At 34.3% G+C, this 19148-nt stretch overlaps 1 protein-coding gene across 1 annotated transcript in view; it reads right to left on the bottom strand.

Annotated features, from left to right (window-relative positions):
• LRRC40 (leucine rich repeat containing 40) overlaps window positions 1–19148 on the bottom strand; it is a 63411-nt gene that overhangs the window by 29978 nt on the left and 14285 nt on the right. The window contains exons 2-9 of the mRNA XM_023209593.3: window positions 15771–15952; window positions 14120–14193; window positions 11642–11771; window positions 7515–7638; window positions 5272–5414; window positions 2229–2401; window positions 167–254; window positions 10–55 (exon numbers count right to left, since the gene is read on the bottom strand). Coding sequence (XP_023065361.1) covers window positions 10–55; window positions 167–254; window positions 2229–2401; window positions 5272–5414; window positions 7515–7638; window positions 11642–11771; window positions 14120–14193; window positions 15771–15952 — 960 coding nt within the window. The remainder of the gene's footprint in view (window positions 1–9; window positions 56–166; window positions 255–2228; window positions 2402–5271; window positions 5415–7514; window positions 7639–11641; window positions 11772–14119; window positions 14194–15770; window positions 15953–19148) is intronic.

Genomic DNA, 19148 nt, shown 5'->3' with positions numbered 1-19148 from the left:
TTGAAGTACCTTTGATCTTGCTTCGTAGATATTTTAGGACTTCTTGTGTTCCTTTCTAAAAGGGTGGAGACAAAGACATTCACCAAGACATGCCTTGCAGTTTTATAGATCAACATATATGTCTGAATTTCAATTTAACAAAGAGTTGAATTCCAAATATACTTACATTTATAATTTCTCTTCGAATTGTTCTCAAAGGATTTCCTTCTAATGCCAAAAATTTCAAATGAAGGTTCCCCAATGAATAGGGAAGACTATAAAAGATTAAACTGATTTCAGGGAAGGCATCAAATGTAAGTATACTCCAACCATAGTTAACTATAAAACAACATACGGCAAACAACATATCACAGAATAGTCTCAAAGAAAGGCCAAGTAATGCAGACCTAAAACATTTCCCTTCAAGATAAATGATAAACATATAAAAAAAAATCAGATTTGTTTTCAAAATTGTCATACTGGGATTAATTTAAAAAGAATGTGAGCTATAAAACATTTGTTAAATTATAACATTTGCTAAAAAAGTAAATGTCAAACATAAATTTGAATGAATCAGTGATTCAAGACAGACATCCTCACTGATACTAAATGTTCTGATTTTGCACTTAGAGCAAGGAAACAAAATTCTAATTGAAAAAAGATGACAAATAGAAAGAAAAATATATTTTTGAATGTCCAATTCATGTTTCCATTCAATAAGGAAATTCATCTTCATCTCTGGCACATTTAAAAAACCATTTATACACAAAAATTCACTATCAATAAAATCTATTAAGCATCTACAAAATATAGCGCACAGGTATAGTGATAGCAAGATTCTTGTTCTCAAGTCCTCAGTTGAACACAGGAAAAGAACACATACAGGTAACTAAAATATAATAAGTATTATCTTACAATGCTGGTGGGAATATAAAATAGTACAGTCACTTTCAAAAGTGGAGTCTTTAAACATATGGTCACCATACAACTAAGCAAACACACTGCTACACGTTTACTCAAGAGAAATGAAAATAATGTCCACGCAGAAACTTGCACACAGATGTTTACAATAGCAAAAAATCAAAAACAACTCAAATGTCCATCAACTAACTACTGAAAAGACACATGAACTGTGGTATATCTATCTCTGTACAATAGAGTAACATTCACCAATAAAAATAAAACTACTGATACATACAACCACATGAGTGAATCACAAAAAACTTTATGTTACATGAAAGAAGTCAGACACAAAAACTACATTCTATGTAATTCCATTTATGTGACATTCTAAAAAGGACAAAACTATAGTAACATAGCACGTCAGTGGTTGCCAAGGGTTGAGGTATGGAAAAGGAATTGACTGCAAAAGGTATGAGGAAACTTTTTAGGGAGATAGAAATGTTCTACATGGCTGTGATTATGGTTACACAAATATATACCTTTGCCAAAAATCATCAAGTTGTATGCTTGATTGATAAATTTTATTGTATATAAGTTACATACTAACAAATGAATATGATATAAAAAGACAAATGCTAAACAAGCCAAGTTGCCATGAGAGTAGAGATATAGACACTGGTGAGGCTTTAACGGGGAGAAGGGAGTAGCAAAAACCAGATTTGGACTTAAAATGAAAAATGAAATACTATTAGGCAAAAAAAAAAAAAGGCATTCTAGAGTAAAGGAATAAAACAAAGAAAGGGTTGGTATACATGGTTCCCAGTTAATTGCTGGTTGGAAGACCAGAAGCATCAAATTCTAGGAATTGTTTTAAAGAAAACAAAGAACAAAAATTCTAAGGTCCCATCATCAGAGATTCTGATTCATTAGTGTCCCAGAAACTGTATTTTTTTTTTCTCAATGTTTCTCAAATGATTCTAATACATACCCATATTTGGGAAACAGTGCTATGGCAATGCTTTTAGAGTAAATATATTCCAGCATTCTTAGAATTTAGTTCTAGGGGGTAACTAGAACTAAATTATACTCTAGTAAGAGTAATAATACTAATACTAATGACAATCTAGTTAGAGTAAGTCATAAATATGTCTGCTTCTATTATCATATCTAGTTTGCTGCTAAAGACAAAACCTAATTAATCTTTATCTGTTCATAATTACTGCTCAATCAATATTTAGAATTAAATTTAGAAAAAAGGAACCTCATGGTTATTTAACAAATATTTCAAATTATGAATTACAACCAAATACAAACACAATTTCTATGCATTTGATATTTAAACTTACCTACTAATATCATTGTTGCTTAGGTCAAGCCTTTCCAAGGACTGTAGTAGTGTAATTTCATCTGGAACAGATTTTAACTTGTTATCCCTCAGGTCTAGCACAAGAATTGAATTCAGATGTTTAAGATGCTCTGCCTCTAACATTTCAATCTGGTTTTCACCTACGTGCAATTCCTACAAAATCAAAGATGAGTTATGTGTATCTCTGTATTCAATTTTATAGTAGATAATGAAAATAAAATTGTAGGTACTCTCAATTTCAAGTGATTGAAAAACACATAGAAAAAATGCAACTTTATAAATATCAAGATGTTTACATTTTCAATTACATTTAGGCTATCTTTCAGCTAAAGAAGAATGGCAAATGAGAAATTTTTTTGGCAATTTAAAAATAATCAAAGGTTGAATCTGGCAGAAACATCAAGTTTATAAAACCAAAGTAGGCTGGGCGCAGTAGCTCATGCCTGTAATCCCAGCACTTTGGGAGGCTGAGGCGGGCGGATCACAAGTTCAGGAGTTTGAGACCAGCCTGGCCAATGTGGTGAAACCCCGTCTTTACTAAAAATACAACAAATCAGTCAGGCGTGGTGGCGCATGCCTGTAGTTTCAGCTAGTCAGAAGGCTAAGGCAGGAGAATCGCTTGAACCCAGGTGGCAGAGGTTGCAGTGAGCAGAGATCACACCATTGCACTTTAGCCTGGATGACAGAGCAAGAACCCATCTCCAAAAAAAAAAAAAACCAAAGTAGAGAAATAATTTAGTAGTTACATTTAAATAATAGAAGTATAAATCAAAAAACTACTTGCAAAACAAAGCTGTAACAGCGTTTTAAAAAGTTATTTATATTATACAGTTGGTCCTTGAACAAGGGTCTAAACTGTGAGGGTCCACTTTTATATAAATTTTTTTCAGAAAATATATTGAAATTTTACTTTGGAGATTTGTGACAATTTGAAAAAACTTGCAAACCAACTGTGTAGCCTAAAATCACTTTTAAAAATAAAAAAAAAAAAAGTTACTATGTCATGAATGCATTTAATATATGTAGATACTAGTTTATCATTGATTACCATAAAATATATACAAATCTATTATAAAAAGTTAAAATGTATCAAAACTTACATACAACTTACAGAGAAATGTAAACAAATGTGAAGATGCAGTCATCACTACATAAAACTAGGCCAGGCACCGTGGGCTCACGCCTGTAATCCCAGCACTCTGGGAGGCCGAGGCAGGCTGATAACCTGAGGTCAGGAGTTTGAGACCAGCCTGGTCAACATGGTGAAACCCCATCTCTACTAAAAACACAGAAATTAGCCGGGCGTGGTGGTGGGCACCCGTAATCCCAGCTACTTGGGAAGCTGAGGCAGGAGAATCACTTGAATCCATCAGGCGGAGGTTGCTGTGAGCTGAGATTGCACCACTGTACTCCAGCCTGGATGACAGAGCAAGACTCTGCTTCAAAAAAAAATAATAATAATAATAATAATAATAATAAATCAGAGACTCTGCCTCAAAAAAAGAAAAACCATAACTATGTAAAATTAACTGTAGTACATACTGTACTATTATAATAATTTTGTTGCTACTTCTTGTTGGTACGGTGGTGAGCCTATGTTGTGAGCATCTACTTAAAACCTGTATGAAGCTAATCATTTCCGGGTGAGCAGTTCACCTCTCCAGTAAATTGCGTGTCACAGTAAAAAACGATCTCTTGCAGTTCTCTTGTGTTTCTCATAGTGTTTATTGCAAAAACTATAAATTTCAAATAACATCATGGGACTAATATGAAGTGTTATTAGTGATGCTGAAAGTTCTCCCAAGGAGTGAAAAGTCATGACATTACAAGAAAAGTCGAATTGCTTGACATATACCATAGATTGAAGTTGCTCACCATTTCAGACACAGCATTCATCTTGTAAGCAGATGATGTAAATTGTGGTATCAATACAGCATGGTACTATAAACACAGTTGATCCTTGAACAACAATGGGTTTGAACTGTACAGGTCCACTTATATATGGATTTCCCTCCACCTCTGCCATCTCTGAGACAGCAAGACTAACCCCTTCTCTTCCTCCTCCTCAGCCTACTCAACATGAGGACAATGAAAATGAAGACCTTTATGATGACTGACTTCCATTTAATTAATAGTAAACACATTTTCTCTTCCTTATGATTTTCTTAATGAGATTCTTTTCTCTAGCTTACTTTATTGTAAGAACATAGTACATAATACATATGGCATACAAATTATATGTTAATCAATTGTTTATGTTATTGGTAAGGCTTCTGGTCAACAGGAGACTACCACTAGTTTTTGGGGAGTCAAAAGCTACACACAGATTTTCAAGTCCATGGGGGTCAATGCCCATAACCTTTGCACTGTTCAAGGATCAACTGTAATCAGTTGGTTACGTAACATTTTCATTAGTGATTATTTTATATACTGATCTGCCATTATTAGAAACTATAATTATCAGATGAAAAATTATTCTTAATTAAAGGAAAACTTTTTCAGTTCATTTTATAGGTCATCGTTCTGTTTAAAATAAACTGTTTTAACACTAGAGCTTAAAGGTATATATAAAAAAAGGCAAACCAAGGCAAATTTAGAAGACAGTATTAATTCTACATACTTAAAGCCAAAAGAATGTAATTCATTTCAAACATATTTGATTATGATTAGGTAAAGGTAAGAGGTGGCACTTTATAGAATTAGGTGCATAATCCTGGTTGGTATTCCAGGTCTCCTACTTACAATTTTAGCCTCTTTATCTACTACTTCTCCAGTTATGAACTACTGGTCAGATGAAATGGACAAATCTCCATTTTTAAAATTCTTTTTAAAAATGTATTACTAAAAATACCACTAATGTAAGTAATCATGTTCAAATTCTGAAAAGTATTAACATAGGAAAAACACAGTACTTATAACTAATACATAGTCCCAATGTAAAACAACATTAGCTCCTTTAAAAAATGCATTTTAATAATTAACTTTTGGAAAAAATAGTTATTTAATAATCAACTAAATAGTACCTTCAACAGACTACAAGAAGGAAATTCTGGTAGAAAACGTAATTTATTCCTCCGCAAATACAGCAATTCTAGTGATTCCATACCAGCCAATTCAGGAGGTATAGTTTCCAAGAGATTTGAATTACAATCCAAATGCTTCAACCCTGTAATATATATTCAGTGAAAAACAAAAATACTAGAGGAAAAAAATTAGTTTCTGATCGTATACAACTTTAAAGAATGTGTAAGAAATTACTATGAGGACTTATGAACCTGTGCCATATAATCAAGAATATTCAAACACCATTGAATTAAATAAATGTAAATTTTTCTACATTTAATTATAATTAAAGAGAAATAGTAACATTAAAATTATTATTTAGGCCAGCTGTGCTGTAATGCCAGCCCGCACTTTGGGAGAGCCAAGGTGGGCGGATCACTTGAGTTCTGGAGTTCAAGACCAGCCTGGGCAACATAGAGTGAAACTTCGTCCCTACTAAAAATAAAAAGAAAAATCAGCTGGGCATGGTGGTGCATGCCTGTAGTCCCAGCTACTTGGGAGGTTGAGGCAGGAAGAATGCTTGAGCCTGGGAGATAGAGGTTGCACTGAGCTATGATCACGTCATTGCACCCCAGCCTGGGCAATTTAACAATAATCCGGGTCATTTTCATAATACATTTAAAAATAAAGTTCTGGTACTCTGTTAAAGTACAACTAAATGTACTCTGTGTAACAGCTTAAAAGTATCATTGTTATGGCTGAGAAACAGAAAGCATCTGGTCATAACATTGGATATTAGAAAAATTACTATAAACTCAAATGTATTTTTCAGTTGATTTATCTGTATGTTCCTACCTCTCAAGATATTTCCACTCAATTTATGAAAAAAGTCCATGCTGCTTATATCTTCATTCTAGATATATTTTACATTTAACTGCTCTTTATAATATCCTTATTGAAAAAAATGACAAATACAGGAAAATCTTAACTATTGGTATCCCAAGTAAAGACTCCCCTAAAATGTCAATTTGATTTAGGGCAGATTTAACTCATTTTAAAACTCCAGTTTTAAACAACAAATAACTATTAATCTAAAGCAAAACAACACAATTTTAGAAATTTACCTCAAACTTATCTGCAACTGAATGCAGGCAATCATTTCTATGACTTGCTCCACAAAAGGGAGGTTTTTAAAATTGAAGAAGGCTTACAAATATCAGGAAAAAAAAAAAAAAAGACTAACCATCAACCAAGAAATAACAACAAAATAACAGTTTCTTTAATTAATCTATTTTATTTTACTTTTGTATAGAGAGAGAAGAGGTCTCACCATGTTGCCCAGGCTTGAGTGTAGTGGATATTCAAAGGGGCAATCCCACTATTGATCAGATGGGAGTTTTGACCTGCTCTGTTTCTGACCTGGGTTGGTTCACCCCTCCTTAGGCAATCTGGTGGTCCCCCACTACGAGAGGTCACCATAATGATGCTGAACTTAAGTGTGGACACCCAATCGGCATAGCCACACTATGGCCCAGAACTCCCTGGGCTCAAGCGACCCTCCTGCCTCAGCCACCTGGGTAACTGGGACTACAGGCACATGCCATGGTGCCTGGTAATAACAGTTTCTTTCAACAAACAAACAAAAAAATCACTAATGATTTTAGACTCTTAAGAATTTTATAATGAAGCATACTAATTTAAAAGGTACTAAAATGTACCTTGACTTTTTTAATCCCTTAATATTAGTTCTACAATACTTCAAATACTATGGTTTGATGGCAAACTTTAATAGAACCAATAAATTTTGACATTTTGTTTTTTTAAAAAAAGATTGACAACCTGGGACCTCAGACAAAACATGACTTATTTCTCGACATTATTACTTATGGACCATGAGGAGGCTACAGCTTTAATACAACTAACTGCATATCACAGGTAGATTCACCAGTAAGAGGGGACTAACCTCTCTATGAATGTAGAATGAATGAATGAAAGACAGTATAGCTTAGGTATATAATCCTACTACAACTAATAATCATATTTTCTTCTTTTTCATATGCCTAAGTATCTTTATGACAGTATTTCTTTAGGCAGTTGATACATAATAATGGTCTGGAGAAAATCTAACCAGTTGCTTTTGTTTGCATTTACCACTATAAAAATCTACTACTTTAGTTCTCTGTAACTATATTAAAAATTACTTTCTAAATGTAAATTGCATCAACTTTAAATTTATGTATTATATAAAACAGAAAATACTTACTTTTCATTCTATTTATTCCCGCTGGCAAACTCTTCAGTTGATTACTAGAAAGATTGAGTCTCACCAGACTGGACAAAGAAGAAAAACTAGCAGGAACAGTTGTAAGACGATTGTTTGAAAGATCCTTTAAAAAGAGAAAGACAAAATAAATGAATAAACAAGTAAAAAAAATAAATAAACAATGCTCTAAAAAGGATTTCAAATTTTTGAAGGAATTACAACATAAAAGAGACTACTTAAGATGTGATAAGTTTTGTAACCCTCAGTCACTGAAAATTTCATAGATCATCATTCATTTCAAGATTCTTTTTCAATATCTGCAGGCCCACTATATGTTCATCAATGGTACCAGACAGGATATAAATGAATTCTAACTTCAAAACTATTTTACATAACGGATTCTGTTAAAACTAGGTCATATTATGCATCATATTTTCAATGCAAAAATTCATATATTCATCCAATATTTATCGAGTGCCCAAGAAGAATTAGATGTACTATTAATAAACTCTCATGTGAAATGAAAAACATCTTTGCAAGAAAGAAAAATTCCTGAGAAAAGGAAAAATAAGGCTGAAAAAATGGCCATTCAAATTTTTGAGGGAAAAAAAATATTTTCTGTTGGTTCTTCTGCTGACTTCAGCAAGTCAGCTCTGACTGGTACTAGAAGTTTACCCTCTACTCTTCATTCACTCAAGATTGATTAAATAATCGCTATACCTCAATGTTTCTTTTTTTTTGTTGTTTTTTTTTTGAGACGGAGTCTCGCTCTGTCGCCCAGGCTGGAGTGCAGTGGCCGGATCACAACTCACTGCAAGCTCCGCCTCCCGGGTTTTTACGCCATTCTCCTGCCTCAGCCTCTGGAGTAGCTGGGACTACCGGCGCCCGCAACCTCGCCCGGCTAGTTTTTTGTATTTTTTAGTAGAGACGGGGTTTCACCGTGTTAGCCAGGATGGTCTCGATCTCCTGAACTCGTGATCCGCCCGTCTCGGCCTCCCAAAGTGCTGGGATTACAGGCTTGAGCCACCGCGCCCGGCCACCTCAATGTTTCTTTAAATGATTGTTTGTTTTTTCTATAAATAGTTATAAGAGAACTTTTTTTTGAAACTCCCTTTAAAAGCCGTTGTTACAAATCAGGTAATTTTTTTTGTTGTTGTTGTTCTTTTTTTTTTTTTTATTATACTTTAAGTTCTCACTCAAATTAGGTGTAAAGTGCTCCACTACATAACAGCAAAGTGTTAAGTAGTATCAATGGCAACAATGAATAAGAAAAAGTGGTTTTCCTTTAAAGAACGGAAAACCATTCCGAAGATTTTCATGTAATATAACATTAAATAATCTAACACTAAACAATTCGTTTAATCTAACAGTAACATTTTGTAACTCTGAAGAAACCAAGAAGATAGAAAAACGTAAAAATACTGGATCAAATCTTTTTTTGAAAACATACTGCTATAATTATTTTATAATAACAATATATTATTATAATCTACAACAGACAACATAACATATTCTACAACTCTAATACTAAAAACTCTAAGAATCAAAAGATTGCTAATAAATAAATATTTTATAATATCAAAAGTTAGTAACACTAAATGAAATGTGGTATCCTGCATTGGACTCTGAAACAAAAACAAGGACATTAGTGGAAAAACTGGGAAAATCTAAATAAAGTCTGCACTTTAATTAGTATTGTACCAATGTGAACATTTGAGTGTTCCTGTGGTTATATCAAATATTAACATTACAGAAAGTTGGATGTAGGGTATATGAGAACTTTTACTATATTTGCTTTTCTAGAAACCTAAAATTATTCCAAAATAAAAAGCCTAAGATAATAATCAACAAAAAACTTAATTCAGAAATTTTCAAAGCATTTTTAAAAACCCAAATAATTCTAATAAACTCCCTTGTAAATTCTAAATAAAATTACTAATAAAGTTAAATAATTACTGCAGTTAGTAATTGCTTGACATAAAACATAAATACACTGTATATAATCCATATTTATGCCAAGTCATTCCTTTAGCAAATATTTAATTAGTTGCATTGTGCTAAGCAGTTTTTATATGTTATTACTTATATTACTAGTATATATTAGTAATATTACTAGTTTAAATTATAGGTGTTTAATCTGTTTTAATATATTGTTGCTCACATTTATGGTTTATTTGACACTGAGTCTGTAGAACACAATTCTGAAATGAAACATCCTTTCATTATGCAAATGAGCCTTTGGGAACATGTAAGGTGGATAGTAGAAATTTTATTTATTTTAAATTTTCCTTTCAGTTCTCAACTCCAAATGGACTCTTTTAAATCAACTGCTACCTTTTACCACCAATTTTTATAAGAAAATCTGATGGCTTCTTCCTTTGCCATTCATTTTATCTACCTATGCCTTTTACTTTCCAAACCTTATTTCCGATCTGATCATATGGAAAGACAAGAAGATACTGAAGGAATGGTTGAGAAGAGTATATATTTTGACTTTTAAACACTAGAGCAAATGATGGGAAATATCAAGGAGGATGCACACACAACAAAAATAGAAAAGGAGTAATTTCTTCCTTTAATGAAAAGCAAGCTAAAATGACAGGAGTTTTCCAAAACATGTAAAAGGGAAAAGAATAACAATGCAATATGAATTGACTATGTGGAGTAGATATTATATATTAGTATCTTTGATTTAATACAGCTAAAGTCTTTCACATGGTATAGCCTACAGTGGAATCTTATTCCTTTGGTGGTAAAATGGAAAAAAAGAGATAGATACACTTTGGAGTCAAATTGACTTATACACAAATTCTAATTTTGTTACTTATCAGTTGCGTTACTTTTGACAAATTTCCTTTTCTCTGTCTCTTTCTTTCTTCCTTTCTGTTTTTCTTTCCTCTCTCTCTTTCTTTGAGACAGGGCCTCCTGTCACCCATGCTGGAGTGCAGTGGCTCAATCATGGCTCACTAAAGCCTCAACCTCCCTGACTCAGGCAACTTCCCTGCCTCAGCCTCCTGAGTAGCTGAGACTTATAGGCATGTGCCACCACACCTGGATAATTTTTGTATTTTTTGTAGAGACAGGGTTTTGCCATGTTTTCCAGGCTGGTCTCAAACTCCTGGGCTCAAAAAATCCACTTTGGCTTCCCAAAGTGACGGAATTACAGGCACGAACTACCACACCCAGCTCCAAATTTCCTTTTTATCAGCTTTACTTTCCTATTGTATTAGGGGATAAGACTGCTTACCTTGCCATATGTAATGCTCACAGATAAACGTCTACTGTTTTTATTATTCTTAATAATATGACTAGGCCAGCAGTGGTGGTTCAAGTCTGTAATGCTGGAACTTTGGGAGGCTGAGGTGGGTGGATCATTTGAGGTCAGGAGTTCGAGATCAGCCTGGCCAACATGGGGAAACCCCATCTCTACTAAAAATACAAAAATTAGCCAGGCAGTAGCAGTACATGCCTGTAATCCCAGCTACTCGGGAGGCTGAGGCAGGAGAATCACTTGAACCTGGGAGGTGGAGGTTGCAGTGAGTGAGATCCCGCCACTGCACTCCAGTCTGGGTGATAAGGTGAGACCCTGTCCCCCAAAAATAAAATAATAATCATATATGACTAAAATAATATTTGTATTGCTTTATGGTTATCTCTGTTTAAGATAAGTGAAACAATAGAATTAAAATTTTGCCAGGAAGTGTGGCCATTTTGAAAAGTAGAGAAGACGGACCTTCAGTGAATTACCTGGGCATCTGGAAGGCAGAAGGGCCACAGGTAATATAAAGAAGGAAATGGAAATGGGCATAGAAAAGAGAATTGGTATATGCCAAAGACCACTTTCCTCTATTCTGCTATGCTGTAAAGCCTCTGGATAACAAAGTAATCTTCACTGCACCCTTCCCAAACTCTTCCTAAATTAAAACTTAAAGTTGATTTCATAATACAGGAAAACCAAATTTACAATGACAAATTTAGCTATCTAACTTAAATGCACATTTCTGATAATCTAATCACAAAATCAGTTTTCCATGTTCCCACAGTTTCAATCATATATCTAATTTCTCAGCCTGATGAAAAATCCCCCCAGCCCAGAATTATATAAAAATTGGAAAATCACAACTTACTAAATCTTCTAAATTGGAAAGTTGTTCAAATCCCTCTGATATGCAGGTTAGTTCATTATGCTGGAGATACAGGCACTTCAGGTTTCTTAGGTTTGTAATTTCTTCAGGGAGTATTTTCAGTTTGTTATGGCTATTGGTTGATAAAATAAATGATGAATAATTTAGTGGTAATACAATAAATATTTATCAAAGACATTTCTTGCTAACCAATGACACTGGACTCACAAAAATCAAATATAGTTACTAATTTTAAGTACTTATCAAAATTCATATCCAAAAATATGTACTCATTACAATAATAGTAATCTAAAGTAACCACATTGGGGTTTCAAAGAAAAACAACATAAGAAATAAAGGCTTTTAACCAAACATAAATAATTTGTGATGCTTTGATTGCATGCTTATAATCAACTCTTGATGTGACATGCAATATGATAGGACATTCTAGGCTCTTAATTTGTTATACTGTGATATGCTTTGGTTGTGTTACCACACAAATTTCATCTTGAATTGTACTCCCATAATTCCCATGTGTTGTGAGAGGAACCCGGTGGGAGATAATATGAATCATGGAGGCGGTTTCCCCCATACTGTTCTTGGTGGTAGTAAATACGTCTCACTAGATCTGATGGTTTTATCAGGGGTTTCCAATTTTGCATCTTCCTCATTTTTCTCCTGCCACTGCCACGTAAGAAGTGCCTTTTGCCTCCCACCATGATTCTGAGGCATTCCCAGCCATGTGGAACTGTAAGTCCAATTATATCTCTTTTTCTTCCCAGTCTCGGGTATGTCTTTATCAGCAGCATGAAAACGGACTAATACATACTAAAACTGACTTTCAGAATTTTGACAAAACTATATGCACACATACACCATAATGGAGTTACATCTTACATGGAGATTCGGCTTTAAGGCAAAAATAGCTATTTCTGTTTGAGGACCTAGGATGTCAAGTTGAACGTAATACGCAATTCCACTCTTCTTCATACTTGGTCTTTTCAGTTAAGCCCTTCTGGAGAGATATTCAGTGTAATGGTTTAGAAGTCCCAAATCATGGAGGATGATACACTCCGTGATAATTAACAGATGAATGAACTAGTTCCCAGGTTTATCACAACTTAAATATTCACTTATGAATTCCATGCTATTTTCATGCCATATACAGTTACTTTACAAATAACAGGGGGAAAATGGGAAATATAAGGTGCTTACAATAACCCTAAATTACAGTAAAATAAAACTTGTTGGGACAAAAAAAGTCAAAAGATGTCTTCTAAAACAAGAACCAATAATATTGTTACGTCAGTTACTGTTACTGGTTACTTAGCTGAAATCTTTGCATACTTGATAGGGATCTAACTCGGAAGAGACGTAATTTTAGCTATATATTTCCTCCATCTCCTTTTCTTAGCTAATTATTCCACCCTAAGATTCATACTTTTTTTTAAACTTCTCCACTGAGAACATACCTGCATACTCTTAAGTATACAATCTAAAACTTAAGCCATGTCACTCAAAACTTACTGCTTCTTCTCTTCCTCTCAACAATCCCCACTCTTGTCTTTACAGGCCACGTCTATGCCTTTGACTTGTAAGGGGAAGATACTCTGATAGAGTTCTAAATAATTAGCACCTTTTTATGTATATATATTTTCACTGGCCAATGGTAATTTTGTGTTTTCCATCAAACGAGGAGTGTTACTGGGAGGGACTATTTTCCCTCAAACCAGTTAGCTTATCTCCAGAAAACAAATTTGACTATATTATGTTACATAGCTCTGTAACCGTACCTATTTTATAAGCCACAGTTTTTCAAACTATGCTTTCAGTTCTTAATCCATTTATTTCTACTCCAAAATAAGACCTCTTTAAATCTCCTTTCCAATAGCCTGTCTATATAACAAACATAAGGCAAAGTTATTATTTCTTAAAAGTCTGGGTATGTATCAGAAAGCAAACAGTTAGCTAGACCCTTTGCCACTGAACATCCCATGTACCAGTATGTCCGTAACAGTTACAAAAACATATCTGTAGAACCCCAGGAGTCCTTGGAGAAGTTTGAAAATGACTACTAACAAAAACTATGAGATATTTCATTTATGAAAGAATTGTTTTACATTTCTTCATTATTGTTTAGATATTTTTTAGAATATCAAGGTAACTTAAAAGTTGAGAAGTCAACAAAGAAGTTTACTACAATAACAAACCACTAAGAATTGTTTTATAAAAAAAAAAAATTTAAGCATTAAAAAAAATCAACTAGCCTTGCATTTGTAAAATCAGAAATCATGGGGGTAATGCGAAAACAAAGAAAAAAACATACAAACTAAGAATTAAAGCTTTAAAAAACTTAAAATTCTTACTCTGCTTTACTTTCTGAGATAATTCAAATTTTTTTTAATGTTGACAAAATTTAAAGAATTTTAAATTTAAACCATTATAACGGCAATAACAGAAGTAAGTAAGCTTAATTTTTACCTGACATTAAGTTTCTGAAGATTTTCTAGCTCTCTTATAGCAGAAGGAAGGGATGTCAGCTGATTATCATGTATCTAGAAGTTTTTAAAAGACAAAGACAATATTTTTAGTCTTATCACTAACAATATATAAGCTTTGCCTGTGTACAGAACTATTAGTCAATAATCTCCTGTTCCTCAAATTCAATGGCAACAAGTTGAACTACCAAACTACTGTTCAACATACTTGTTTTGTATGTAGAACAGTTTGAAGATGACCAAATGGCTGTTCAGAAATCATGAAGTAAGGCCAGGTGCAGTGGCTCATACCTGTAATCCTAGCACTTTGAGAGGCCAAAGAAGGCAAATTGCTTGTACCCAGGAGTTTAAGACTAGCCTGTGCAAATTAGTGAGATCTTGTCTCTACGAAAAAAAAAAAAATTCTAATTAGTCAGGCATGGAGGTGCACACATGTAGCCCCATCTACTCAGGAGGCTGAGGTGGGAAGATCGCTTGACCCTAGGAGGTCAAGGCTGCAGTGAGCCCAGATTATGCCACTGCACTCCAGCCTGGGCTACAGAGTGAGACCCTGTCTCAAAAAATGGAAGAGAGGAGAGGAGACAAGGGGAGGGGAAGAGAGAGAAATCATGAAGTGTTAAGTCATCCACTTTAAATATTATACTAAGAAAAATTTCAATTCATTGAGTAGAGTTTCAATTTCAAAGAAGAGATTAGGGGGTTAGAAACTAAAAGCAGCTCTCTGATGACATGATTTATGCCAATATATACAAAAATTATATGAGAAAAGAGAAAAGGACTTTTCTCATGTTCTCACAGAATCATAGTTTTTAAGGTAGAAAGAACCTTAGAGTGAGCCAATCCATTCATTTTACAAATTAAGAAAATAAAAATGTCCCTAAAAATTGATCTGTTTAGATTCTACTTTTCTACACATGAACTGGAGGATTTTTTACGTTGATAAGTAAAGTATACCAGACTGTGAAGCCTGCAGGTTCTGAAATATACTACTCATGCTTCCTTTTACCACAGGACATGGCAACAAAGGACTAAAAAGAATCCCTAAATAAAAACACAAAACATTTAAGTTCAATAATTGAACTCAATGAGATTGAAGGCAAGTAGTATATATACATACAGACCTGCTTTAGTATCTAGAATAATGATGATAAAAATAGTAACAATATGCCAGGTGCAGTAGCTCATGCCTGTAATCCCAGCACTTGGGAGGCTGAGGCAGGAGGAGAGTTTGAGGACAGGAGTTCAAGACCAGTCTTGGAAACATAGACCCTCGTCTACACACACAAAAAAATAGCCGGGCGTGGTGGCATGCACCTATAGTCCCAGCTACTTGGGAGACTGAGGCAGGAGAATTGCTGGATCCCATAAGTTCAAGGCTGCAGTGAGCCATGATCACGCCATTATTTTGCCTGTGCAAAATAGTAATAATAAGAAAAAGAGATGAGCAGAAATAAACACTTGTTGAATATTGATTCTGTTTGTATTCATTAACTTATTTAATTCTACAAACAAAATTTTTAAATATCTGTCCTTGCATTACCAACTCAACATGAAAGGTTTTCTGCTATCAAAGCCTAAATTTAGCTTTAGAGTCTCTTCAATTAATAATCCATATTTATAGTCAGTCAACTTACATCAAGAACAGTCAGTGCAGGCAGGAGTCGTAGGTCATCTGTAAGTGACTGAAGTTTATTGTTTGATATTATGAGTTTGGTCAAATCTGTCTGCTCCCACCATCTTTCAGTAGCACCAAACGAAAGATTCTGATTAGCTTCCTCAGGGATATCCACATTTATTCTCCAGACACACTGTGGCACTAGTTCCATCAGCACCACACCAGAAAAAAACAAAAACAAAAACAAAAACAAAAAACAGATGAAAACAAGAACTAGATACTAAGTGACATACTTTTATAATAGCCATTCCATTTATCTATTGAAAAACATTTTCTGAAACAAAAAATAAGTCAAATAGCAATAATTGTAACTAGAGTGAAAGTTGATTTTATTTTAAAAGGCTATATATCAATAATATGTCTTCTACATATTAGCTTCCACTCTAACCTCCATTCAACTATATTTACTAGGTTTACATACACTGAAAAGCACATACACTGCACAGCACATTGTGGTAAATATGTAAGACAAAGAATGCATTTTACCATCAGGCTAACAGATTAACAAAGAAGGCATGGAAATCAACATGCATATGTAATAACGTTTATAACAAAAGTATATACTAAAGCTCAGAAAGAACTAGTAATAATAGCTAACACTTACAAATATTTCTAACATAATAATTCATCTAAACCTTGGAACAATTCTGCAAAGTAGGTATTATTATTCCCATCGGATGGATGAGAAAAATAGAGCACAAAGAGAATGTATAATTTGGCCAGGGTTACAAAGCTAGACAAGTACCACAGATGTGATTCAATGCCTAGCAGTGCTATATTGTCTTGCTTTCTATTAACATTTGGGAGAAATATCTGACTTTGGTAGCTACTCTCTATTTTATCTGACATATAATTTTATTTCTTATGGCACCATACAACACTGTGTTATGCTACTGCAGCAAGTGACAACACCTGTATAGAAAACAAGACTGTACAAATGAAGCAGGGATAATTTGAAGCTCCAGAAGGTAGAACGCTGTAGTGTTGTAGCAAAACTATTTTAAATACAGTCCTTCACTCCTTGTTAAAAATAGGACTACATTTAGGGATGATGTAGAACTTCAAGCTGGTATTAATCAAGGCAAAAATTGGTTATACCTTGCTGCCACAGGCTATAATTTCAAAACCATCAGAGATTATGTGAAAAGGTATAGTCAAAGTTTCAGATTCAGGACACTTAAGTGCAGTTTTGGATGATTAATCAGATAAAATGGTGCTACAGAAGCAAAGCCAAGCCCCTGCATGAAACTTATACTCACTCAAAAAATGATTTAGCGAGGTGTGGTGGCTCAGAGCTATAATCCCTACACTTTGGGAGGCTAAGGTGGAAGCATCACTTGAGGCCATGAGTTTGAGACCAGTCTAGGCATCAAAGCAAAACCCTCTCTCTTAAAAAAAAAAAAAAAAAAAAAAAAATCAGCTGGTGTGATGGCACACACCTGTAGTCCTACTACTTGGAAGCCTGAGGCAGGAGGATTGCCTGAGCCCAAGACTTTGAAGTTCAGTAAGTAACTGTCATCACACCATGGCACTCCAGCCTGGGAAACAGAGTGAGACCCTGTCTCTTAAAAAAAAAAATTAAAGAAAAAGAAAAAAACTGAGCTATCTACATTTGTATTAAAATAAATTATAAGGTCCCTCTCTTACTCCTTATGTCTGATTAGGTATTCTCTGCTTCTCTACTCTTCAACCACTGAATCTCCATTAAGTATTAGCAAAATAAAATATGAATCCACCTGTGTTTCTGTTTGTGGACGGAAGTTTAATTTTAAAGTGAAGCAAAATAAAATAACTTTACCATTCTTGACTGATTTGAGAGCGAAAGCACTGCACAACTTATCATCATCGTTATTTTGGTATGCAGGTATGGATAATTAGTTAAGTATGAAAGAGAAAAGGAGATCAGCCAAGCAATTGGCATGTGAATTTACTGACAAATAAAGCAGCCAACAGAAATGTGGTCACACATATACTTTTCTAAAAATAAATATGACTCTTGAAAAAAAAAAAAAAACTACTAATGTGCCATATAGTATGAGTCACAAACAGAAAGCTCCAGATTAAAAAAGACAAAACAATACAAAACACTAAAGAAGTATATAGAAAAAGCTATGTGAGATGCACAATTCTACTCCTAAAGATGAGACATAGAATATTTGTGCGTGCATTTTTTTCTAACATCTATACATAGGTATATTAATGCCGTTATACCTAAAAAGCAATGTAATAACAAATGGCTTTTTCTGGATGGAGAAAGGTGGGCATAACAAGAAATTTATACATAACATAACAAAAATACCTGTTACCCATCAACTATACTGAGTATTCATGTTTTATTATTACTATTCAGATATTTTTATTAACAAACTTGGTCTTTGTGGGAACTATCAAGGGGCAGATACATGTTGATACTATTATTGAACATATATCCATTAGCTTTTCCATAAACAATTACTTACTACTCATTCATTTCCCCACTAATCGTTTTTGAGGTATCCCAATTTCTTCCAGAGCTTACAGCATCAAGATTCATGTCACTGTTGCAACTGTCCCATAAGAACCACTAAAAAGCATATACAGTCTTAATTGTTAAGAAATTCTGTGAGGCCAGGCGCGGTGGCTCAAGCCTGTAATCCCAGCACTTTGGAAGGCCGAGACGGGCGGATCACGAGGTCAGGAAATCGAGACCATCCTGGCAAACACGGTGAAACCTCGTCTCTACTAAAAAATACAAAAAACTAGCTGGGCGTGGTGGCGGGTGCCTGTAGTCCCAGCTACTCGGGAGGCTGAGGCGGGAGAATGGCGTAAACCCGGAAGGCGGAGCTTGCAGTGAGCTGAGATCTGGCCACTGCACTCCAGCCTGGGCGACAGAGCGAGACTCTGTTTCAAAAAAAAAAAAAAAAAAGAAATTCTGTGGAGCTATCCTACAAGTAGTTTACCAATATCTAAAATAGAAACTACCCACATAAAAATGAATGTCAATAGCATATAAATATGAAAATAATTACTATGGAGTTGGATATTATAAAAAATTTCAAACATATACATACATTTAAAGAGTAGCATAATGAAATCAGGTAGTGTGATGCCTCCAGCTTTGTTCTTTTTGCTTAGAATTGCCTGGGCTCTTTGGACTCTTTTTTGGTTCCACATGAATTTTAAAATAGTTTTTTTCTAGTCCTGTGAAGAATGTCATTGGTAGTTTGGTAGGAATAGCACTGAATCTGTAAGTTGCTTTGGGCAGTATGACCATTTTAACGATATTGATTCTTCCTATCCATGAGCATGGGATGTTTTTCCATTTGTTTGTGTCATCCCTGATTTCTTTGAGCAGTGT

The sequence above is a fragment of the Piliocolobus tephrosceles genome, chromosome 1 (genome assembly GCF_002776525.5).
Source record: "Piliocolobus tephrosceles isolate RC106 chromosome 1, ASM277652v3, whole genome shotgun sequence".
NCBI classification, from domain to species: domain Eukaryota; kingdom Metazoa; phylum Chordata; class Mammalia; order Primates; family Cercopithecidae; genus Piliocolobus; species Piliocolobus tephrosceles.
This window is presented reverse-complemented; position numbering and strand designations above follow the sequence as displayed.